The 25,839-nt window shown below is 42.8% G+C and overlaps 1 protein-coding gene across 3 annotated transcripts; it reads right to left on the reverse strand.

Moving 5' to 3' along the window:
- Positions 1-552: 552 nt before the first annotated feature.
- TNFAIP3 (TNF alpha induced protein 3) lies at positions 553-25,081 on the reverse strand. 3 transcript variants are annotated; one of them, XR_002112116.3, is made up of 11 exons: positions 24,941-25,081; positions 22,325-22,637; positions 18,068-18,258; positions 17,698-17,845; positions 17,401-17,571; positions 16,514-16,694; positions 14,135-15,060; positions 12,577-12,809; positions 11,594-11,813; positions 3,701-3,870; positions 553-2,954 (listed from the first exon to the last, which is right to left on the reverse strand). XR_002112116.3 is itself a non-coding variant. In XM_085217208.1 (10 exons), exons 2-10 carry the CDS (start codon positions 22,620-22,622, stop codon positions 2,938-2,940), a joined length of 2,385 nt encoding a protein of 794 aa, XP_085073334.1. In that variant the 5' UTR covers positions 22,623-22,637; positions 24,941-25,081; the 3' UTR covers positions 553-2,937. The 3 variants fall into 3 exon arrangements, 2 of the variants coding, with proteins under 2 accessions (XP_085073334.1, XP_010705556.1); XM_085217208.1 differs by lacking the exon at positions 3,701-3,870; XM_010707254.4 differs by lacking the exons at positions 553-2,954; positions 3,701-3,870 and having other exon boundaries at positions 10,089-11,813.
- Between the last annotated feature and the right edge of the window lie 758 nt (positions 25,082-25,839).

Below are 25,839 nucleotides of genomic sequence, written 5' to 3' on the forward strand. Positions count from 1 at the left end.
GAGACCACCCCTGCAGCCCCCCTGATAACAAAACCTTGCCACGTGAGACCAATAGAAGAATGAAGAGACAAAAGTTACTCTTCAGACCTACTAGATATAAATAGTCTGGTGGAAAAATGGCCCTGGGATGTCCTCAGTCCTGAGAGCCCCAACACAGAGTCATGTTGGAGATGAGGGGGACGGGGAAATCAGATAAATGGACATTGCTCTTGAAAAAAGGCTTCCCTTGGGTTGTTTCCAATCACAGATCTGACACAACCCCACCACTGAGCAGAACCAAAGAAATATCCACTACGCAAGAAGTTAATAGAGTGAATGTGTGTAAAAGTAGTAGTTTTTGTTTCTACTTTAGGGATGCACTATTCTGTGCTTTATCCACATGGGAGTGGAGGCAGAAAACCCTCGCTCTTTTGCTTATGCTCCTAGGTAAATCTCTGTGCAAAAAATGAATTACTATTTCTTAAATTAATGCTTTCCTCTTGAAAGTTTTCAGCATCCTGGTGGAGGAAATCCATAACACATCATTTTCTCTTATTTAACACAGGAAAAGAATAATATAAAAATTGCTTTTAATCATGTTTGTAGTTTGTTTAGCCTTGGTACAACACAGTGATTGAGTGGAACTATAAATAAAAGTCATCACATTTTCCAGGCTGAGAGAAAAGGAACCTTTTCTCTGCTATGTGGGAACAACTCAGCAGCAGGAATATGGCAGTGGAGCTGGATGAATTGTGCAGACATGTAGGAGCAGAGAACTTTCTGCATTACCACATATTGCCAAAACCTGAAGGTTAAACTGTAAGCCAGTACGCACTATGTGTCATCCATTAGTTCATTTGACATCTGAGTTGTTTTTTATGGTGTGACCACTTCTCACCCACATACAGGGATTGAAACTCCCCAAAGACTAGTGCAGGATGGCAGAAGATATGGTAGTTTGCATGTTTGGGACAGAGATAGGTAAAAAAATTTGCCTGGTATGGAACTTTTCTAAGGGTAATTTTGTTTATGTTTCATGGGGTTTAGGTGGATATAGAGGGACTAATAAAGGTTAATGTTACTGGAGAACTTTTACACCATGTGATACCACTATAGGTCAATTTTGATCTGTGTAAAATGATTAGATCTTTTCAATACAATTTCATTTCACAAAAACAGCACGTGGACGTTTGTAGGAGGAACTTAGGAATATTTTGAACTTCTTCACTTGTCCAACTTGCAATCACACTGAGGGAAAATCAAAGGTTAGCAAAGCTAAAGGCAATAAAGATTTTTTAGCATCAAATTCAACTTAGAAGTAGTTAGCATCTCCTCTGGAGATAAACAATTCTAAATGCAGAGGTGAAAAGTGTTCTGTAAACTTCCTGTGTTTTTTTGTTTGTTTGTTTGTTTTTGTTTTTAATTTGTCTTACCTATAAGTGTAATGGAAAGTGCTGTTCTTACGTGATATAAGTAAATAACATCACTTTTCCCAAATCCAACTTACACCCACAAATCCTGCAAAAGTTGCTTAAAGATGAAGGACAATTGCTCATGTGAGTCCATGTTAATTAATAAAAACCATGCTTTTCTGACATCAGTTTCTAGTATGATTTGTAAAAGGAATAATGTAGACTTCTGTGAGGTACTTGCTTCAATAATGTACAATGTTGTGTCAGAAAAATACAGAAACTCTCGCTGCAAAAAACAGTGTGCACTTTGAAATGGACAAATTGTAAGTAGGTTGGCAGTAAGTAATCTTCAGCACATGGCTTCTCTACTTATTTTCTGCAGAGATCCGTGCCAGATTTGATCTAATTCAGCTTTTTCTTCTGTGGGCCTGGAAAAAAATAATAAGAAGTTACTGATAAACCAAAACAAGAGAAAGACTAATAGAATGCTAAAAATTAAGGAGACAGAAGAGTCTGTAAAACAGTATAAAGTAGATGGATTAGTAGTCTAGACCCACTGAAACAAACACATTTAATACAGGAGAATTATAACCTGAAAACAACAAAGAAGGTAGGAGGGCACAACGGGCAAATATCTTAACATGAGTTCATTTGTTGCAGAAGTAAAAAAGAATTGTGCAGTTTGTGGATGTATAAACAAGCTAGAAGTAGTTTTTCCCCTGTATTTCTCATTGCTGAGATTTTTTTTCCATGGTAATAATTGTAAGCTTTTACTGGTACTTCCCAATTCTCACTGAGATCACAATTTTATCTTTATTAGGAACATTTTTCCACTGCAAGGAGGGTGTTTCTTCCTTGATTATGGCAATATATCACCACAGTAATAGGTAACAGCCAACTAGAGAGGAGATGAACTTCTCACTTCGCTTCCTTGTTCACACCACAGTGGTTTATTTTCATCTCCCTTGATAACTTTGAAAACCTCAGAGTAAATAAATGGTCAATTATATCCCCCCATTCATAACACTTATCACTGCGTAAGCCGGATACAAACTCTTGCATACGTCTGTATCTTTATGATTCAAAGAAGCTAAACGTAACGATCAGTAGCCAGCCAGAAGTAATATGCAGAACTATGCCCACTGCTCTAGCTTGTAGTTTGACACTCTGTTAGAAGGAGAACTGATGATAGAGACAGGTGGTTCTATGATGCAATTCCATCTACTGCAAAGGGAAAGCCTGTTTCTTGGAATGCATTATTAATGCAAGCAGACATTGTCCTTGGTAACAGTGCCAAGTGTTTTGCAGTTAACACTCCATCCAAACAGTCCTGCCTTCATATTACTGCACTTACACTGGTTTTCTACGCTGGAAACATACAGGGCCTGAGCTGGAAATTTTTTGGGAATTCAAATACATTTCTTTAACACTCAAAGTAACTGTGGAAATGGTAACATAGTGAGCTTTTTATTTAGGTAACTGTTTAGTGCAGGGACATGTATCTTGCTCCACGTGCTTCCTCTGGGCAAGTTTCATCCTGGTTCTTCTATGTCCAAAGAGTATCTGGAAGAAAACATAACAACTTAACTTCAGAAAAATGAAAGATTTTCTAAAGTTGAGCCTCAATTGGTCCCAAAATTACATTGTTGGAGGGGAGCAAGTACATCATCAATACAGATGGAAACATTAAGTATAATTATTTAAGTACCAGACATTTCACCCCAGGATTGGGTGGAGTTGGAGATTCATGATCCTTGAGGTCCCTTCCAACCCTGGCCATTCTGTGATTCTATGATTCTGTAATTCTGTGATGTCAGCGCATATTGTAATCATTAATCAATTAAATGTCATAACTATTGAGAGGAGTTAGGAGTGTTACTTCTTTAATTTCTTGCAAAACAAATATATATTCATAGATGGTTAAGTGCCTCAGAGACACAAGGCATTTAATTGCCTAATACCCATTGATTTTGGGAGGCATTAGTTGCTATAAGTTGTAAGTATCTTCATGGCTTGTTCAGCATCAAAATCTGATTAGTTAGTGAGTTACAAAGTAAAAGATAATCTGCATATTGCCCTAATTTTATAGCTTTCTTCAAGAGGAAACATCAACTTCGAAATGGTGTGTGGGATTCACCTACTCCAGTGTCACCTTTGCAGAGTAAACATCTACATCTGAGCTAGTCATCTGGGTGCCCCTGATAGTCAAGTGAGGGAAAGACAGCTGAGATTAATTCCACCCTGGGTGTCTGCACTGCAAAAGCGGAATACCAAAGTGCAGCCTACACCAGCTGTGGTCATCCACTTACCCTCGCCTTTCATATTTGCTATCCCGAAATTCACCGGAAAAAATTACAAAGTGTATCCAGGGGATTTCCATGCAGTCCTTGATGCTATCTTTAGAGTGCTCAAATGGAGTTGCAGAATAAAGAACTTGTTTGTACTTTTTCTTGTGTCTACTTGTCTCTGCTTCACTCAGCTGAAAACAAGAAAGTTTACAGATTAAACACTTTCTGGTTCCACATGCCTGTGAAGTAATCATCTCCTGTTTTTGCTGTCCTCTCTGATGTCCTGCAATTATTTTCCACTTATTACAGGCTTTGCTGGATTCATGCTATATATTGATGATATTTCCCCTATTGCAGTATTAAAACAGGTTTGTTCAATTTTTACAAATTAGCATGTGCTTTCAAGTATCTTGTTCCTTTTTAACCGAGCAAAAATAAATCATGACCAAAATGGTTTAGATACGCTTTCCCTAGCAGTGATAATGTTTAGTTACACCCTGAAACATAACAAAAAATGCATGCTAATAAAAAGAGGTGAAGAACAAACACTGTTTTGGCAGCTGTACGATAGATGTTACTAGTACAAGCTGAAACTTCATTGTGGGGGAGAAAAAAAAAAAAAAAGAGATAAAGCCTATCTCTATTTGCAGCTGAATTTGATGAGTTTAATTCAAAGTTATTTCCAATTAGGAAGCACTGTCAACTCAAAAAGGTATAAACTGAAATATGGAAGGTCAACCCAAAGCAGAGCTCAGCCAGACTTCTGCATTTTTACAGAAGAAGCCATGTACAAAATGAAGAAGGCAAAAGCAAGGAGGAGTTTTAGAGGCTGGACGTTTCTAGCAAACTGCACTTCACACTCTCTCACCTTCTCCAAAGTGACAGAGTGGAGGAACACATCCTCCCCAAAAACTGACCCAGGAGCACCCTGACTGGTGTGGGGGTGGGAGACAAAAAGACAGAATTCACCAGGAGACAAAGGGAGACCACCAGAAGCACTCTGGGGAGCTGAAGCTGGAAACCTACAGCATGCGTAGGCGCTTTTGTAAGTGCACGTGTAGCTGTGGTGGAAATTATCATGAAGCTCTGTACAACACAGATCAGCTTGTTCTTGGTCACAGCTGCTGGTGGGTTGCTATTCTGGTAGAGGAAAGCCAGCCTGGATCAAAGTACACGTGACAGTGAGGTAACTTAACATTGTAGTGGCCTTATAATGTGAGGACACAAGGAAAACCAAAGCCTCGAGGAGGACTGAACGCACTGTCTAGCCCAGAGTGGATGTCTGACTTAAGCCCAGTGCAGGAGAGAAAAGCAAAGCTCAAATGTCTGAAGTAACAGCAAAGCAAACTGAAAGTCAGTGAATTATATAATGAAATCCCAACAATATGAAATTCTGCCTTAGTAAGTCTTCCCTGCTGAGTGCCCAAAAAAAAGAGTGAGAGAAAGAAAATTCTGATGATGAACATGTTAAATTTAACATTCATGTAGCCTCGGGTTTGGCAGAGCCCAAGCTACATGCCTGCTCTGAGTAATGCATTGTGAACTTTTGTGGTGCACACGACTGATATGACTCAGACGCACAGGAGCACTGGCAAGCACTGGAGGATCCAAGCACCTGCCCCAGCACCAGCCTTCAAAGAGATCTGCTCTGCTGAGGGTCAGCATTTGTGGCTCCATTACCACCCCCAAAACTTCCCCTTTTTAAAAAAAAAAAAGAAAAAAAAAAGTCTCTGGAAATGATGACTTTTTTTTCTTTTAGGCAGTAGATGTAGGCTGGTCTAGACATGCACGTGATTGTGAAACAGCGTGCAACATCATCTTTTTTGCTGGCTGTGTATCAATAACATGTAATTGAAAAATGATGTGATCTGTTCCCTCAGGTAAAAATGTTTTATCTTCATTGCAGGCTATAAGTTAGAGGGTAAGTAAGCTACAACCTATCCTGCTGGGACATCGGTCAGGCTACTTTTCCTGCTTTTTAAGTGATTGTGCACTAAGGACCACAGAAAAGGCTGAGATGCCTAATTACCATTACGTTGTAATGAGCAGCTACTGCAAGGTGTGTCATTATTTACAAGAGGACTTAACAGCGAGGTCTGCTTACTTAGGGATGTCTTTGCGGCATGTGGGTTGCAACAGCAGCAACTGAATGCCTCTTTTTTTCACTCCAGAACACATAAAAGGAAGTTAGAGACTGTTTGTGTAAGATACCTGGCCAAATTCCCATCCTAATTATCCTACAGAAAATCTAGAGTAAAGTTGCTGAAGTCCATCAAATTATTAAGGCTTGACATATATAGTATAAATGTTATCAGATCTTACAGCAAAATGTTTACCAGCCATCACTTCGGTGCATGCTCTTTTGTCACAAATATCAGAAAAGAGGAAATGAAATGATTGCTTCAGTCATTAATTTTAGTGAGTGGGAATTCTGGCAACATGTTCTCAGGCTGCACAGCACTTCATGCTACGGCCTGGCCGTGTCCCACAGTACCTGAGAGCAGCCAGTGGCAGAGGTGCTTGTTTCAAAGTGAGGAACACTGCACAGGGCTGCCATGCTTGGAGCAGTGCCCCAGCTCACCAGCTGGGCTTTACATTGTAAGTGAGAAGGGAATTTTGACCCCTCCTTGTGACATGCCACTGAGCAGCAGCTTTGAAAAAAAGAATGGGGTGGGAATTGGATGAACTCACCATATGCAGTTGTATTAGATCATATGAATCCCTTGAAACGAAGCCATAAGCAGAGGATAAAACCTAAGTTTCCCCCATGGTAATTCACCAGGGGAAATCTTACTTCCTGCCCAACATCATGTATTTGTACCAGGCCCTTACAAAAAAAAAAAAAAAAAAAAAAGATGGTGGGGGGGAAAAACACGAATAAATAACATAAAGAATCATTGCTGTCAGAGATCAAGGGCAGTGGGAGGGGGCGAGATTACGTACACCGTGTTCAGTTTAGTGAGGCCGGAGGAGGGGGCAGTCTGCGTAGCACGCCGTAGGCTGTCTTTCAATATTAGACACAGGGAGTTTTTTGAAAATTAGCATCAGTACAAAAAGATGTCATCATAAAACTCCCAAGCAAAATTACCTGCTCTTATTTCAGGTTTCTGTTTGACCAACATTAAAGACATTCTAATATATGTACATAAAGGATTTTTTTTTAAATGAATGTCGTGGTAACTTGAGATGCTGCTGCTCGATTGTGCTCATCAGGTTGTCTATAGCAGCAGCTCACTGGCAGAGGGAAGTGGCAGAGGACGTAGGGGACTGCAGGGGACTGACCAGCTCAGCTCCACTATTCCTTGGGAAGACTACGGTGGGCTTCTCCAAAATAACCACAGCTGACCCAGGCAAGGGGAATTAAAGTGGCAGCTCAGTTAAGCCACTTCCGAGCATTTTCTCTTTCTTCCTGTGCTTCCAACTCTTCTGAACAAGGCAAGCATTGGTATTACCAGCATTTATCACCAATATGGGAGACAGCAGCAGCACAGAGATTACTGACCAAGCTCATGCGAGCACACTGAATCTGCTCCCATCTGGAACAAGTTTGCTGCACTGCTCATTAAATACAGGCAACTGAAAAGTGTTATTTCTTTTTTTACATTTAATATAAACTGAAATCGTAACTGCTCAGCATTGTGGTTTTCTTTTTTGGTGTTTTGCATATTATACTATTGAGTCCTACTCAAGTATGCTGGATAAAATTACGTAATTGCTATTCCCCCCATGCAAAACTTGCATCATATCACTGTGCTAAGCCACTTATTTTACAAGGATTAAGCGTGCAAGCATGTTTACTTATTTCAGTAAAGTAGACCTCCCTCACAAAGCCACTTGAAAGTCCCTGTTGCACCTCCGTGGAAGAGGAGTTAGAGCTTTCTCACCCAATCCTGGTTGAGAAAGACTCTAAATGTATCCATAGAGCTTGAGTCTCACACTGGGATCTTTTTAATGTATGTATCCAAATTGCTGAACTGACTTTTCTCCTATTCCTATCATAGTCAGTGTATGGGCCATCCCAGATATGGATGTTATAACTGGTTTTTGGAACAAAAAGTTGCCAAACTACAGCTCCAGATAAAGTCACTGAGACTTAGCTGAAGAGCTGTGTAGCTGCATTTACAACACTGAGCAATGTGTGAGCCAAAGAAATTGTTACAAATGCTTTACTATAGGCACTGAAAATGTACCAGTGACACGCCGATCCATAATCCAAAAACGTTGGGAACTACTACAGGAAAAAAGAGATGGATATCAATTCTGTCGAGCACCTGCTGTTTCTTGCTCCCAGAAGAAATGACAGCAATTCCCAAGAATTTGCTTTATGCAACCAAAAGCATTTGAGATATCTTAGGGATGCTGACCCAAGCTATGGGTGCTGAGTCCTAAAACCACTTCAACTCACTGGTTTGTGTCCTTGTGAACTGCCCTGGTGCCTAGTCCAGGGTCATTCCCCATGGGAAGTTTGAAACATTTTAATATAGATCTGTGGCCAGAATAGGGCCTCAGCTGGCCTGTCACTCTTCAGATCACAGCCTGCTGGCTGTGTCACTGGTGCACAACTGCTCCAAAGGTCCATGTTTTGCCTAACAGATAACATTTAGATCATCTGTCTTCTCAGTCAGGAAGAATTACTGAGTCTATCTACACGTATTCCTTTATTTAGGGATTCATTTTATTAATGAACATGTAAGCACAGCCTGCGAAACGATCCATTCCTGCACCATGTTATAAGGAATTTCCACTCAAAAAAGAATCTAGGAAACCCTTGTGTCTCAGCAAAGAGGCTTCTTTCTGTAAGTGGTCTCCAAAAGGGAGAATCCAAATGAAAGTTCCGTCTTACGGAACAGGAAGGAAAAAAATACTTGAGGAGCTGTGCAGACAACAGAAAGCATGAGAGGGTCAAAATCCCCTCAGGGCATTAGGGAAATACCAAAGTATTAAAAAAAAAAAAAAAGAAAAAAAGAAAAAAAGGCACTAATATCTTTAAAGTTCCCACACGAGTCAGTCACAAGAGACAGGCTGGGCGCTCATTTACATACAGCTTCAGAATGAGATGAGCCACATGTGACTTCAAAGTTATGACTAATAGGCCCAGAAAGCAGCAGAGAAAATCAAGGGGATTCAGGCATTTCAGCTGAAACCTTTCTGTGCAGAGGCTGCAGTCAGTGGCAACCAGAGCTAAACAACCTCCCCCTTCCCAGCTCCCCGTCAGAATCCGAAGAATAGGAATACACTGTAGAGATTGGGTTGGTAGGCCTGAGAGGCTCTGCCTTGAGGGAGCAGACAGACTTCAGGTTCTCTGCTTTGAAAGGATGTGGCACACCATTCAAAGGGAGGTGAGCTAAACTCTGTATGAGGAAGATTGGCAGGAACTCAGGTATGTGAGCGAGCTGTGAGAATTACAAACACTAGCTATCACAAACATACTTCAGAATATAGCACCTATGTGGCTTCAACTAGGAAGGTACTGAAGGTGATGTGCTAAAGCATGCTCTTGAATGAAGAATGAAAGGGTCAATTAGGATAGAGAGCAGCCAACCAGGAGACAGGGTGGGCAGGATCACCTCATAGGAGAGATTCCTCTGTCAGAGCACACACAGAGAGGCTTGCAGCCCCTTCTACTTTTCCCTTCAGACTGCGGGCAGCATCTAGAATTCAGGGTGGGATGCAGTGCTGCCTGTTTAGGCAGAGGCCTGGAATATTGGAGCACCAGTGCAGGCATCCTCATGCTATGCTGAGGGAGTGTACGGCTCAGAAAGCCCCTGGAAACCTGGCTGGGTTTGTATGAACTTGCGATGACAAGAAAATAACCCTTTCAGGTATTTTTCAGCTGAGCAATTAGCAACTTGCTTATCAGCAGCTTCTGAGCAAGCCAGATGCCAAGAGCAAAAAACTGAAGGCCTTCCCTGCTTCTCCAGAGAGAGGAGGTAATAGGGCCAGCCTGGGCCTTTGCTCCTGCACACATAGAGAGCTCTCATGACCATCACCACCTCCCAAGGTGTCACTCAAGCCAGCTGGGAATCCTTAGGGTAACTGGAGATGAATGAAGAAAGAAAAGTCAGGTCTGCCTGGCTTAGCTTCCCCTGTAGCCTGGTCCAGCCCCATCCTTACTTGGCTGCACTCAGCTCTGGGAACAGAAGACTGAGTACACACAGGAGCTCAGTCCTGATGTACACTGACTGCATGGTGTCCCACAAAGTACCAAGAGCTCTTCCTGAGAGTACAATGAGGTACTGAGAGACTGCAGAGATTCACAACAATCTACTGCCTTCTGAAAATGCTTGGCTACACAACCTGAAACAGAGGACATCAGTGGCATGCTCAATGGTTATCCTGGATAGAAATTTTTTTGCAGTGGGTGCCATGTGCTCAACTGTGCTCCCTCTCATCAGTATAAAAAACCAGATTCAATCCTTCAATAATTTATTTCTTTATATCTGAGAATGTTTTTCCATCATACATTTAAGTTTGCAAATTTCAACACAAGAGTAAATATACGTAAAAAAAATCCTAGATGTGCAAATTTCAAGTTGCATTGTTTGAAATAATATAAATATTTTAATAAACATATGTTCACATTAACATTAAAAATATATAAAATTTAACAGAAATAAGTTGAGTTATTTTAACTTTTTGCTTCTTTTTAATTTTTTTTTTTAATATCTAGAAAAAAAAGATTCTGAACTTGACAAGGAAATTAGAAAAGGTATCATCTCCAGAACAGCAGCAGCAAAACAGATACTGAAAACTTAAAAGGTATGAAAGGAGAAAAGAGGGTATCAGGCACAACAGTAAAGGTAAATTTGCTGAAGTACTGCAGATTGAGAAGTAAATACATGAACTCCAGAAGTCTTGATCCTAACGCACCCCACTGCCAAGCTCCAAGCTGTTAGGCACGATGTCAGAATCACATTAAGGATGATAGAAAAAGTGAGAAATAGGGAGTGGGGGCGTGAACAGCAGCATGTGTATTTCTGACAGTGATAGTGGACGAGAAGAAAGTTGCTTTGGCTTCAACTGGAGCCTAAGATGAACACCTTTTGTGTCTGTTTTTTCTTCTATTGAAGACAATTCCTGCCATACGTGAGGGGAATTGCAGGATTCAGACTTTCCATCACATACGTGTAAAAGTTACTTCTGTAATCACATTATCTTTCCAGCTATCTTTGATTTTGAGAAAGGATCTAAATGCTGACCACTACTTGTCTTGTTCATTAAGACTGCAGTTTGCCAAGGGCTCTGCAAACCCAGAACCACTCACTGATATCATCCTAAATGCCCGCACAAGCTCCAGCCTTGCTGAGCTCCACAAAAACAGAAGCAAGGAAGTGAGCAAACCAAAGCAAGTTTCTTCAGACAACCTCACTCTGTTTTGACTGCAAGTCACATCAGTCTGTCCTGGGGGATCTCTCTCAGCAAAGACTCGCCTCTGACCAGTATACATCAATACAGATTTCCCACACTGGCGAGATGAGATGTGAGTCCTCCTTGTATGGGTGCTGGGGAGGTACTGAGAAAGAGGCAGAACCAGGAAGCTCTTTGGAATGAAATGCTTCAAACTTCCAACTGGAAAGTCCAAGAATTAAATACAGCATGACAGGAGCTTATTCATGAAAGACAGCTCTGTGCAGAAAGCAACCGGCCCTCCTTAGTAGTTCTTGTATGCAGTGTTTAGAGGAAGTACATACTTATTCCCATTCTTGGGAATAAACAGGAACAAGGGCAGACAGGTTACATTTCCCCCCTAGCCCCTGCTCCCAGGACTGGTAAGTGTTTTGGACATAGCACCATTTCAGTTTAGGAAGGAGCTGGTATCACTTTCTTCTTCTTTACCAACTCTTCCTCTCTGCTAGCCGTAGATCTGTTTGAACTGGTAGCATTCATTGCAATAACCATTGCACTTGTTATTACCATAGTGGTCGCAAGCAGGGGCTCGACAGCGTTGCTTCGGGGGCTCATCTGCAGCTGGCTCCCTGGGACCCCCCAGCTGCACAAGCTGGCCAAGGCGCTGGCACTGCTGGCACAGCTCACTGCTTCTGCAGGCCAGGTTGTTTCGACATGAAGCCACGGCACATTGTCTCTTCTGGCTAGTCAGTGCTGCTCGCTGTAGATCTCTGCGCTGTCCTGTTCTCTTGAAACACATTAAAAATGCTGTCAGTTGTCATGCTGGTAGCACAAGTGGCATTTCATTTACTTTCACCTGTGCTAATGTATTGTATACGGGACCACTGGGAGGCTGTTAGCAATCACAAACAACACACACCGCTGCAAAAATTGCAAGAGCTTTGGGAGACTGCTTTGCAAAGTAGAAAATTCACACTGAAGCTATTGGGCTTTCCAGATCCTAAAACGACACATACTTCTTCTGAAGAGTAAAATACCAAGAGACAATTCAGGCTTTACCCAGGAATAGCAAGGTTCTGTCACCTCCTAGAAAAATAGTTTTGTATCTTTGGTGATTCTCAATTCTAAAACTAAAACAAACCAAGTGAAAAAGCCCGCAAAAGAAAATCTGTAATGCGCTCAATGAAAAAAGCAACATGAAGCAGACTAAACCTCTTGATGCAATTACATAGCTCTCAAGGGATGAATGAAAATCCTTGTACAAACAGCAAACAAAGCAAACTGTGGGTCCAGCTGCTTCCACTGAAATTGCTGGTCAAATTCCAAGTGGGTAAAACTAAGAACTGATAGCCACAATAATCCTAAATTGCAAATGACCATCAGAAGTACTGCTCAGTTGTAACAAGTGGAAATCATGAGATACCTTACACTGGTCTTCCCATGACACTTAGAAAATTCTCATGTTGCTGCATCCTATTACACGCTCTGAGTCACCCTCACAAGGGAAAAACATGCTAAACAAAAGGAAGGTTTTCAAAGTTCATACTTACTTCAGGCTGTCTCACTAGCTGTTCTTCTGTCCTTCTGGCTTCCTGAAATCGCTGGCTCTGGGCTTTAATGAAACAGTTCTGGCAGTAACCCTCCAGCATGGTGCTACCCAGGGTGCTACAGTTCTGCTGTTGGCAGGACATGGTATTGTGGAAAGTGGCAGCTGAGCTCCCCTGTTGACCAGCTGCTGAGGAATTCCTCTGAGATCTCCTCTGATGGCGTAGTGAAGCACTGTCTGTAATGCAAAGAAAGGACAGGGGAAATGTGAATGAACCCAACAGATGCTACGGCCCAAAGTAACTACAAGAAGCTCCTCAATTTGCAAAGAAAAAAACCAAAAAATTGACTCGCCTCAAACACTGAATTTTGACAACCCTGATACCTCTCAGTCAAAGCACATTCCTTCAGTTTACATAAACAAAGGGCTAGTACAGACTGATCTTTACATCAAACAGCTGATTCAAGAACAACCTGCTCACAGCATGGAAACTGGATCTCACTAAAGACAAGGAAAATCACCACTGGTTTTAGAATGTCATCTGCGATATATCCCAACTCTTCCCTTCTGTCCTCCTTCATTTCAATCACATGGGGTAGTGGAAGTACAGTAGCACAGAGCTTAATAGGTTAATGCACCCTATACTTCTTAATCTAATGAGGCAATCTTATATATTCCGCAATCATAACAGTTTTCCTTGTGAACATTCAAAAATAAGCTTTTGCAAGCTAGCATAATAGGTCCTTAATGTAAAAGTTCATGGAAAGTGTAGCACTGACATGCTTGTCAGCAACAAAACTGTCTTGTGAGAGGAAAATAACACTTATCTCATATGCCTTCCACCCCCTGTATCCAAAGGCACTTGCCTGTGTAACAGCAGCAGCATAGAAGTTGAAGATTTCACAACATGATTTATTTACAGACTATTTTAGGGCTTAATTTTAAGCATATGTATAGACTATCAAGAAACATGTCAAGGTACATTATAACAGTATACTTCTATGTTACTATCAAATACTTATTTTGGATTATCTACACATTATATTTGCACATTAACCACAGACAAATTCTGCTTGCTCTGTTTATCATGGAGATTTCAGTCATTACTCCAGTGTTACATCTGTTAAACCCAGAATGGATATAGATCTTCAAATTCATGCCAAGTTTTTAAAAAGCGTTCCAAACACAATTGGTTTTCAATACGACATCACTTCCATCACCAGTTCTTACAACTGGTCTAGTTAAGATGATGTTTAATCTGAGAAGACTTATATCTAAACATTTCTGCAGTGTATGGTTGGAAGGCATCAAAGATAGTGCTTGACTGACCAAGTTTTTCTTTCATGGAAGCCAATGGAAAGTTTTACAAGATTTCACATATCCCACACTGTTATTGCACGCCTCCCTTTTGGAATAATAACAGCCAATAAAGCACATTTTCCTCACACTGATGCTTCTGCTACACAGTGTTTGTCACCTCTTGATCTTTTAGAGCACAGCATGTGCAAAACTTCAGTTTCACCATCTGCACCACATCTGACAAACCTCACATCTTCACTTACCATGGTTTTCCCTGTATTCAAAGAAGCACAGCGTGCAAAAGCCCTCATTCTGAGCTGTTCCAAAAAACTTGCAGCCAGGCTTCCTGCAGAGCTTACTTCCCTTCTTCTCTTCCAAAGCGTGTGGGGCATGAGGCAGCGCAGCCAACGGCAGCTCATCACAGTTGTTGTTAGGAGCTTGCTGGCAGGAATGCTGAAGGAGGCTCTGTGGGATCTGAGATGGGTCAGATGTAGATCTCTGATGGCATGTAGGTACAAAACCAGGGCTGCCATTCGAGGAGCGCTCTGTAGTCCTTTTGAAACAAGTGCTGCAGATGCCATTAAATGTCCTGTTGGCCTTCTGAAGGCAGACTTTACACGTGGCATAGTCCAAACATCTCTGGTCATCTAAATTGTTACAAGGAGCAAGCTGTCTGGCATTGTAGCAGCGTTCACAAAGTCCGTTGTGTTGCACGTTTAAGGTGAAGGGGCAGTCTGGAGTCCGGCATTTCATGGCAGTGGTTTCACTATAGAGGAAAAGGCTGGGAGCAGTTGGGGGTGCAGAGCGAGGCCCTGTTACAGCCTCCTCAGACATCCAACCCCCAGGTTCACAAGCTTTACCACAGGAGGAGCCTGACCCAGCTGCCTTCAGTTTCTCAGGTGCTGCTTCAGAGACCTGCTTTCTTCCTTTGCTTCCTTGTGTCCTCCGTTCATAGCACTCATGGCAGTAGGGCTGGGTGTTCACAGACATATAGAAAGGGCAGTTTGGAGTTTCACATTTCACCTGTAAGAGGGAGAGCTGGGAAAAAGACAGTTCCTGTCTGTTCCTGGAGCAGGCCTCTTTTCTGGCAGGCTCAGCATGCTCCTGCCATTTCTTGTACTCATGCTGCACCAGCTGAAAGTAGTCTTCCACAAGATTTATTTCTTTGGGCAGGTTGCCTTCATCCAACCTGACAGACAAAATAAATAAATAAATAAATAAATAAATAATATATACATACACAAAAAATATATATGGTTGAAAAGGGCAGACAGTAGGGGTGGAGGCAAATATAAGCCACATGGGGAGGAAATGGAGATTTAATATACATCCATATTACTCAGCTAGAAGATCCAGGATGTTAAACTGTTGCTGTAAATGGAAATAATTTGAAAAGCAGGTGTTCAGTGATGTCAAATAGAGACTTTCACATCTAAAGAAATGGTCTCACACAGTGCTAAACGGAAGTATTCTTGAAAGGATTTTCAAGGTGAGGCTTTTCTGTCTCTGAAAGTTGTTTGTGGGAAGAATAATCGGATAATCTTTCAGAAATAAAAAGAAAATCCCCCAAATTCTAAATTTGTCTGAAGACCAGTGCCCAGTAGAGTTGAAACTAGAGTGTCAGATCTCCCTCTTTACCAGCCCCTACTAAAAACAAACCTTCCATACTCTAGACACAGTACTTCATGATAAACTTCATTACAAAACCTGCTCCTGTTTTTGCTCTCTGGGGTCTGTAGCTACTAGTCAAATTATTCAAACAAACTAGGTGGCTTCAGTTCACCATGTGCACTGCTAGTACTCCTAGCAGAATCCCTACCCGAACCCTGACAGCAGGGAAAATCCCACATTGCAGCTTTACCATACAATATTTTGGAGAACGAGGAGCTAGTGTTGCTTGCATTACTATTACCTATTGTATTACCTATTGGGGCAACAGGAGAAGCTCGATTACTACTGCATTTAACCTTTGGATAGAAGGCCCCCAAAACAGAACTTGACAGCACAGAGATATCTCTGCAGGCTGCAATGGAAGTAATGATAGTCATAAAGGGGCAGGCAGACACCACTGCCAGTGATCCCCACATGCAAGAAGCTGGTGATTGCAGTCAGTTGCTCAACATGTTACTGACTGCCAGGGGCACGAGGGCAGATGCCAGCTCCTTCGTTGGCCACAGCTTCTTGCCTGCTGCACCACAACAGGAACTTTCAAGGCATCTATGCTTCAAAAAGATTGCCAAATATTTTCGCTAGCATAGACAGAACTATACTATGTACACTTTAGGCAGTTTTCCCTTGCATAAAGTGCAGCGGTTCTGTGTAACCAGTTCCTGGTTTTAACTGCTTTCCAGCCACTTCCTGAGCAATCTAAAAAGTCAACGAAAGTCAGAAAGTAATCCATTGGTTTTACTTTTCTAAAATATTAGGCTCAAGCTGCTAAGTCTGAAGATATTTTTGCCTTTGAACGTGGTTAGAGCTCAATACCACTTACAACTGTATCAACAGAAATGCCAAGTATTTTTTATTGCAGAGGATAAAGTATACTGCCAAAGTAGGAAAGGAAAGATGAAAAGCACACAAGGCTATCTGGATCCTACCACTACCTTAAACAACTTAACTGTGGAAACAGGAATGACACTCACTTTGCAGCATTAATTAAATGAGTTGTGCCATGATCCCAGCCTTGCACTGGAATTTCTATGACTATCAAGTAGTCCTTCAGCAGCTGCTCCTTCTCCCTCTCCTCTGCATCTGTCAGAAAGTGCACGTTCAAATCCTCGAATCTGCCTCGTTCGCTGGTGACCAGAGGGACAGCCCGGATTTCTGTGTGGAAACATAAAGGTTTAGCATAGATATTTTATCAGATGAGAGTATGAGATACAACACTGCTACTGAACTTTGGGGAGACAAGAGAATAGCTGGCAAGACCAGTCGGTTTCTAAAGAGCACAACTGAGAGAGGAGGCAGACATGCCCCTACTACAGATCAAACCCCATCCCACTGCAATTTTAATGTTCCCACAGCATAATTGTCTTCTCACTGTTGGAAGTATCATAGATCTTATTTCACTGTATATTTTCATGGGATGATGCCCTAACCTGAACCTAGAGAACTGTTATCCATTCAGAAGAAATACATACTTTGCCATCTTTAAAGCATCTCATCACACCTACTAGGCAGCAGCCCACAGGTGTGAGACCATGTCCTTCAAAGCTCTTCATGGAGGGGCATGAAAAGGAGGCCAGAGCACTGCAAAGCAGAGGCCACCATCTGACTTGTCCAAGCCTTGATGCAGGTGAGCTGTGTTCCCTTTTCAGCTGGCATTTTGAAGACAATCTTTAGTTTTCTACTCAGATTTACAGACACAACTGTTTCTGTTTAAATTTTAACAATGTATTCCAAAGAAATCTTCTACACCAATTTTAACTTTCAAAAGATAAATATAAACCAGGTTGTATTTTAAATGTTTTAGCAGCATAACAAAATTGAAGACCCTATGCAAATACTAAACAATGTACTTGAAAAATACCTGGCCCACTGTCCTTCAGGGTCACAAGTGGTGTAAAATGCATATTGTCATAGCCGAGCACAATTGGATATCTGTAGCACTCTTCAGCTGGCCAAAGGAGTGGCAGGTAAACACCACCAACGTTCAGAGGAGCAAAACTGGAGCCTGATTCTAAACTTCTCACAACTTTATCTACATAGGGAAGAAAATCTATTAAGTCGGGGCAATTGGCAAAAAGAAAAAAACTCAAGATCAGATTACTAATAAAGCACAGACTAATGCAGTTCTTAATGAGAGATGACATGCTGGACAACTCACCTGCAAGGACAATGATTGGTCTTCTGAGGATGTTAGCAAGAACAAAGATGTGGATTTCTTCCAGTGCATTATAAGGAAGTCTGTTTCGAGCCCCAGATGTTTCTGGGGAGGTCATTTCTATGAGATACTCCCACTCCTCCTCCCAGTTCTGAGAAAAGAAACATCCATCAGTTCAAAACCAGTCCAAAGACACAGGGGTCAGGAACCAACTGCAGCACGCAAAATATTTAGGTTTTCCCATTTTCTCCAAAAGAACAATATTTCTGCTCTCCACTAACAGTGAAATACATGAAGCCAAAAATGAAAGAAAATCAGCAAGGCAACACTGACAAGCATTCAGGAACCAGCATGATCCCTCCGGCCTCCTTACCCGGGTGTCAAAGTGGAGTCCCGTTTGCACAAACTCCTGGGATTTAATAGCCTCCCGCTGCCAGCGCAGCTTGAAGTTCTGTGTGTCAATCTCCCTGAGTGCACTAAACAACGTTTTCCTTAGGACGAGGTCAACATCTTCAATACCCCACATGTACTGCGATGCAGCATGCATGAGGCAATTTCCATCACCTGCATAAAAAAAAAATAAAAATTGTTTTTAAACGGCTACTTAAATACAATCTCACCAACGCATGAGATCTGGGAATACGCAGCATATACACATATTCCAAGTGCACTTCCCTCTAAGGCTCTGCCAGAAGGCTTTTCACAAGCAGATCACAGCTAGGAATGCTCTGCTCAGGAGAATAAAGCAAGTGGTTTCCTTTCCTCTGGTTGTCCCTTCACTGCTCGGTAAGCTGTCACTCAGCAGTGACAGGAAACCTGCTCTTTATTTAACTTGGACTGATACCACAAACTAAATTTTGGGTTGACTGCAAATGTCAAACATACTTGAAATAGCTTTTAAACATAATTGAGTCACATTAAAAGTACAACAGAATGTGTAAATCTCCTTCACCAATGCTTACACTAATGTATACACCCGATGGCACAGGGTTGAGATAATGGAAAACACTAAGAATATCCTATAGTAACAGCAAGCTTCACTTCCTCTGACAAGGGCTGCAGCGATAGGCTTTGCTTGGTAGAGGAATTACAAAGATTGAGAGACAGTAAGAGATTTATGTAAAGTAATTGTAGGAACACCTCTTTCCTTCCTCTCAGTACTGACAGCTGTATGCTGCACTGCTGAATGTTTAAGGTTTGCTTTCCTAAAACACAGAATTAAGATTAGCTAAATGAAAAACAGTGATTTATTTTCCATTCAGACAATCCCTTCAATTGAAAGTCCTCCCTACATGTAGGAAGAAAAACAGTGTTCTGCAGTTTCAGATGGGAGGAACTGAGAATCAGATTGGTTAATTAACTTAATTGAAAGGTGTGACTAAGCATGCCTATGGCTGGGGTTCAAATTCTGCTTCTACCCATCCTCTTCAATAGCCTTTTGAAAGGGAAATACCAAGAATCATTACTGTCATAGAATGGCCTGGGTTGAAAAGAACCACAATGATCATCTAGTTTCCACCCCCCTGCTACGTGCAGGTCACCAACCACTAGACCAAGCTGCCTAGAGCCACATCCAGTCTGGTCATGTCATGGCCCCAGATGCAAAATTAGGTCTGGTGTTTAATACAGGGAGAAGCAGTTTCATCAAAAGTTAAGAAACCACAGTGATTTCTTTGGAATAGAGGACATTAACTATCATAGAACTGCAAGATTTTTCTCATATAGGAGTTAAAAAAAAAAAACAAAAACACCACCACCACACACACACACTTGAAACCATGCATTATGCATAACGGGCTCAAGTAAGTCATTGGATGAACACTTCTGCTATTTTTTCTGATATGTCAGAGAAAGATCTGCAACAAACACCAAAGCTATCACTTGAGAGGTACTTTATAAACTGTTATGGACTCCTTGCACACCAGGTTCCTTACACTGCCTTCTGGTTTCTGAATGACATCTTGCACAGCTTACCTAAAGTCTGCAGCCTGCCTGTTTGAGCTAAAAAATTCAGGGAGCAACATATAATATAGAAAAACTGTCTGGGTTTCCTTCTGAACAAGAGAGATGAGATATTAATCCCAGTAAAATTTTCCCTTCGCAAAATCTAGAGCAAAGATAAGATTTTTTTTTTTTTTTTTTCTTTCAGAGCTGACTTTCAGTTCTTTATTGAGAAGCACGCCACACCAAATTCCTTACACAGCACTTGGAATTCCCCAGCACTATTTGACTAGCAGTTGAGCAACAGCCGTACTTTTTGTTCTGCTGCCTGCACAGCTGAACAGCGAAGCCTCCTTCGGACTTTCCCGGGGGTGTGGCTGGGTGAACTGGAATGAATGCCTATTCATTATACAAGTGAAATCGCCGCAGCCAATAGATGATGGAATTTTTTGTGTGTGTTGTTTTTAAAAAAGCAGTTTCCATTTTTGTACCACCTACCGCCTTCCCTTCTATTCTCCCTGCACACGTCCGCAAATAAACGTGTAGCGATTCGAAAGTTGGGGTTTTTCTTACGCCAGAAGCTCACGTACGTATGAGGTAAAAATATATGTTAAAAGATCCTACAGGAGAATCGCTTTCTTTGTTTTGAACAATCAAAACTGTCAGAAAGAAAGAACACAGATTTTTCTTAGAAAAACCCGTCAGTGATCAGTGACTGAAGGAACTAAAGCATTCCTCCCACATCTTCAGGTTACGCAGTTGAATGCTTTTAAAATATTCTTCACACCACGTGGAGGGGAAAAAAAAAAAAAGCTCACATTTTTTTTCCACTTGAATAACATTATTTTATAGGCTAGCACAGGGATTCTCCAGGCTTCTGTCCTGTTTTTCAGGGATCACTCCTTCAGCCCAGTTTACCTTTCTCCTCCTGCAAAGCTGTGACTACTTTGCATAAACCACAGGCTCTCAGAGCCACTCCTCCCTCCTTTCCATGCCCTCAGCGACCTTACAGCACCGAACCCACACCGTGTGCACTGCACTGGCTGCGTGAGGTATGGGAGGGAACACAAATCAACCCTTTGACTTCGCCATTCCTAAGCCAGCCCCAATATTTCAGCACCCTATATACTGGAACACCTACTCACTAGATGGAATCCCAGTCCACAAATTTGTAACACCGGTGTACATTCCTGACACAAGGACCTGACACAACGGACCCCATTCACTGCCTGCCCAGTCAGTTATTGAACCCTGCAGAATTCCTACTACTATCAGATGTGGGATTCCAAAACCTATGCACTTTGCTGCAGACAAAACCTATGTACATTGACCATTTTCATAGGACATCTGTTAAAGCATATCTCTTGGAGCAAAACTTTGAAGGCTCCACATATGGAGCAATGCCACCCTCCTGGGACTTGCCAAGCACTGGCTGTTCTAGAATTCCCAGTCCTCCTGGAAGTTCAAGATTACGCAGCCTATGAGGGCGCTCAACTACAGCCAAATGCAGATGCAGCCCACAAAGCCCACCAAAAGTTCATGCTTCTATTACAATGACAGAGGAGTACATCTGGATTGGGCTCTTCAAGGTCAGAGCAGTTGCATCTACATGGTGGTTCTGTTTTTATAGCTTTTGTGAAGCACAGCTGTGTACAATCAGACAGGGGAGAAAAGACTGGTCTAGAAAGACAAGGACTATGTGTATATAAACAGATCAGAAAACAAACACCCAAAGAGCATGATGCTGGGACTTGAACTAGGCTGAAGGTCCACCACACTCAGTGTTTCTACCACCAGTGTCACCTGCTCCTTGAACAAAAAATACCTATTTCCCATGTTCTTGGATTCATCACTCTACCAGTCTACATTCCCAGTTTGGGGCACTCTATATAGCAGAGAATCCTGAGTCTGAGTTTGCAGCTGCATGATCATAACTCATAACTGTTACCAAATCTTTCCTGCACTGAATGTGAAATCCTAGCAATTCTCACAGTCATGTGCTAAATTTTCCTGTGTGACAATAGGGCTTCTTGTACCCTACAAAGAAATATTTGTACTACCTCTATTTCATTTATAGCGCCTGACACAAAAAGCATAAAGTAACCCTGAAGAGAAGTCCTATAGCCAGCACCAACCCTTGAGAGAAAAGGCCATCAATTTTTGCTGCCTGAGGCATGTGGAGGAATGGCTGTCAAGCCCTAAGGAAAGGCAGAACCTCACAGACCCTGCTAGGTAGCTGAAAACCAGGGAGCTGGCTGCGTGTAGAGCTGAGCCTGCTGCAAGCGAGGTCAGCTTGGCAGAGCTCCACAAGGCTGCTACCATCTGGCCTGTATAGAAGAGAACAAATCCCTGCTGCTCAAAGCATCCCAAACCTCCACCTGCCCAGCATTAAGGGCTGATCACTGCTTCTAATAGGAGAGCTGACCCATCAAGAGTCAGGTCCATGGAACAACGACGGAACAGTGTCCATACATGCTATTTTTCCTCTGACATACCAGAAGTTACTGATGTTTTGAAAATACCTGAGAATTTTTCAGGCCACTCATCATGCCACGAGATGGGCGAGTGATTACTATAGACTCTGGACAGCATGCCACCCGGAGAGAATTTTAGCTTACACAACTAAGATAAAACGGCAGATCTGTATTACCTAGTTTAAAGTGAGTGCAAAGACCTGCTCACAACTTACCATTAGTTTTCAAAGGCACAAGTCTCCTGACCTCCATGCACCAGTTCAGCTTCCTCTGGCGTTCCAGCGAAGTCTGGGTGGCTTGGTCAGTCAGGGCCTTCTGAAGCATTTCCCGGAATTGAGGGCAAAACTGGCACATTCTGAACATTTCTATAGTGTATCTGTGCATAGTCCTGAAGTGGTGAATTATTCCACTGGGAGGTTTGATCAGATCTTCAGGTGTCCTCTCTCTAATCTTCACAGCTTTCAGCATGTTGCTCTGATACAAAGCCTGAGGAAGGATGTGTTGGCCAGCCATGTTCCTAGACAAAATCTGAAATGAAAAAGAAAAGTATTCTCTTATTCACTTGTTAATTGCCCTTGCTCTGCAGCACTGTTCTGCAGAGCAGAATCAGTTCTGCAGAGAATGAGAACACACTTTCATGTGTGGGATTCTAGTTGCTGGTTTGACTGTAAAGTACATAGAGTGGATACCATCCACTGAGACTTATATAGACTATTATTTTTAAAGTTCACCTCCGTCAGCCTCTCTGCATTACTCAGAGATAACTACTGAAGAGCTTATCCCACCCATTTATTGTGATCATTTATTAACTACTGAAGAGTGTTCATTCATCACTAAGGAGATTACATCACTGTACAAAAAAAGGCAGTCAAATGAAAGCAAGGATAGAAAAAGGCAAGATCAAGAGAAGGGAAAACTATCTTGGAAACTTGACTAATTGATAATTGCACAGTGTAATACCATACTTGCTGAACTTTCAGCACGTTCCAAACTCTTGTTTTGATGACATGCCAAAAAACCAGATAATGTCCATTTCAGATTTCCGCAGCCCATGCATTCTGCTAAGTGATGCTGGGTACAGTATAAAAAGAGCCTGGATATCACACGCCGTGCTAGACTCTGTCCTATACTTACATTGGCTGAAGATGGTAAAGGAGGTATTAGTGGCAGACCAAACACCCAAGGACAGACCTGTGTTACTCTTCTGGAGGCTCCTTCTGTTTTGTGAGCAGAATAGCACTGCAGAGGTGCTCGTGCAGTGTGTGGGGGTGCAAGCTGCGGTGCCACTATTACTCAGCGATAAGTCAACATCGCTGAAAAAGCATTTCCACTTGGCTCAAAAACCCCAATATTTTTCCATAGCGGGACAAGCAGTGTTTAATGCCCCGTATCCCTTTCTTCAGTATCTCTGGCTTGATGGGCTACAGCAGGAAGAACAACAAAAAAAAACCCATAACCTCAAAGTATCTGTAGTCTGAAATACTCATTCTGGGCACGCTAACTCTGTGGCTAGCTGCAGCCAGATGCAGGGACCGCATTTACACATCCTCCTGTGCACTGCAGTAACACCATGAGCTTTTGTTTTTATATGGAGAGAGTACGTGCTGTCCACATAGACCACTGCTCTGCTCACAAAGCCAAATTTCTATCAAGCAAAATAAAGGTTTGCATATATAACATTTAGAATTCAGTTGGTTACACCAGGAGCGAGAATTATGAATTTAGGGACAAATACCAAATCACAGGTATATATCAAGACCTTGATACATGCCACGTCAAGTATAGGGTGACCAGAACCAAGAGAAAGCTTCTTAACAGCTGCTTCTCATCTAGTCTTAACCAATATATTTTCATACACACCACTCACATAAATCATCCATACATTTAAACATAAGATTGAGGAATGACATATAAACATATTAACCTAATAACCACAGCTCTGCTTTGCACAGAGATGGCCAGAGTACTGAATTCCTAAGTTACGTAAGTAGAGTGATTGAGTCAATGAGTTTTTTTTTACCCAAATAAAGACTTATCAGATGATTAATCACTACTGGCACAGACCCTTGAAGTGGTTATTTCCAGCTTTAGGTAACAAAAAGTACTGAGTTTACAGAAGCGTTCACTGGAACTGTGAATTCAATGTTCTGTTCTATTCTACGGGCACATTTTCCCCTTCAAAAGTGGAAACTACTGTTTGTGCCACTTACGCCGAACATCAATCAAGGCAAAAACAGAACAACCTTGACTGTGAGAAACAGAGCAGTGAAGCAGCTCAGCAGCCACAGAAGCTAACAACTCAAAGCACATTAAGACTTTAGAAGCTGTACTGGCTTTCACTGCACTGTGCTTCACTGCACGGCCACCCTACTATCGACTTTTAACATGTAATTACTGAGTTCCCAGAGGAAAAAAAAAAAAGGGAAAAAAAAAAGCTGGGAACAGCGCAGCATACAATTCCGCAGCATATAATATGGAAGATGCTGGACTCGAGGAAATCTGCGTTCTGTTCTGAGGTGTGGCAGAGTCGCGCTCCAGCAATGTCCCCTAACTGAAGAAGCCAAAGGTAAACTCCTGCCGGCCGAGACCTGCAACGAGGCTCTTGCAGCCTCCAATCTCCGTCACTCGGAGGCGCGGGTTCCAGCAGCCCCAGCCGGGCCTCCCAGCCGGCTGGACGCGCCGCTGCTAAGCGCAGCCCGCCGCCCCACGCTCTTCCTGCAACCCCGGCCCACCGCCAGTCAACAGAGGGCACAATTCCACCGCCCGCCGCAGAACTAACAAAACCTCCCGAAATCCGTCGGGCAGCCTCTTCCCGCCCGAGCAGCGCTCACCTCTCGACCGGCGAGCTCCTCCGGGCACGGGATCGATCCGCCGGTGAATGTCGTTCAGCAGCCAGGCCGCGGCGAGGGCACGCAGCCGGGCTCGGCCGCCATCAACGAGCGGCCGGCAGCAGGCCCGGGTTGACCTGGCCGCGTTCCCGTCCGCCGCCCCCCCTCCCCGGTGCGGAGCTGCTGCCGCCGCTGCCTCCGCCGCGGAATGAAGGGCTGAGCTCAGCCTCTTGTTTTCTTTCCCCTTTCTGTTTCAGCGCCTGGACAGAAAAAAAAAAAAAAAAAAGACAACAACAAAAAAAACCCCAGCGGGGATTTCCACCGTCAGCGCTTGGGACTTTCCGACATGTGACAACAGCAGCGCCGGCACTGCCGGATCCTCGTGCCGTCGGCAGGGGGCGCCGCAGCGCTCTCTCCGCGCACAACCGGGCTGCAGCGCGGTACCGCTGGAAGAGGGGCAGCTTCTTACTTGTGGATGCGGCAGCGAGGCCAGGCTGCTGGGCCAGCAAAGTGGCCTGCAAGGCCCTCGGGCATGGGACGCTAATGCAAGGGAGGCAGGCGCCATGCTGGGCCCGCGGCAGTGCCCTTACAATCGCACCGCGCTGTAACGGCAGTGAGAGAGGCTCAGTGTTGCCCTGCAGTTCTTTCTTCTCTCTCCTTTAATTAAAGGTTATACTCTCGGTACATAATCACATAGCTCTGTACACTAGCCTGTGTTAGCAGGCTCTCATCCAGCCCTGCTCAAGGCAAGGGTCAGAACTGCAGACTGAGGCTATGGAGGTCTTTGTCCTATAGCTGCTGGCCACACCTGGCATCTGTACCTTTAATGACTGCAAACATATACTGCAAACATATAATAATTTACACCTTTAAATAGCATCCTAAAGCCTGTACAATGGAAA

The sequence above is a fragment of the Meleagris gallopavo genome, chromosome 2, assembly GCF_905368555.1.
Source record: "Meleagris gallopavo chromosome 2, MGAL_WU_HG_1.1, whole genome shotgun sequence".
Lineage (NCBI taxonomy): Eukaryota > Metazoa > Chordata > Aves > Galliformes > Phasianidae > Meleagris > Meleagris gallopavo.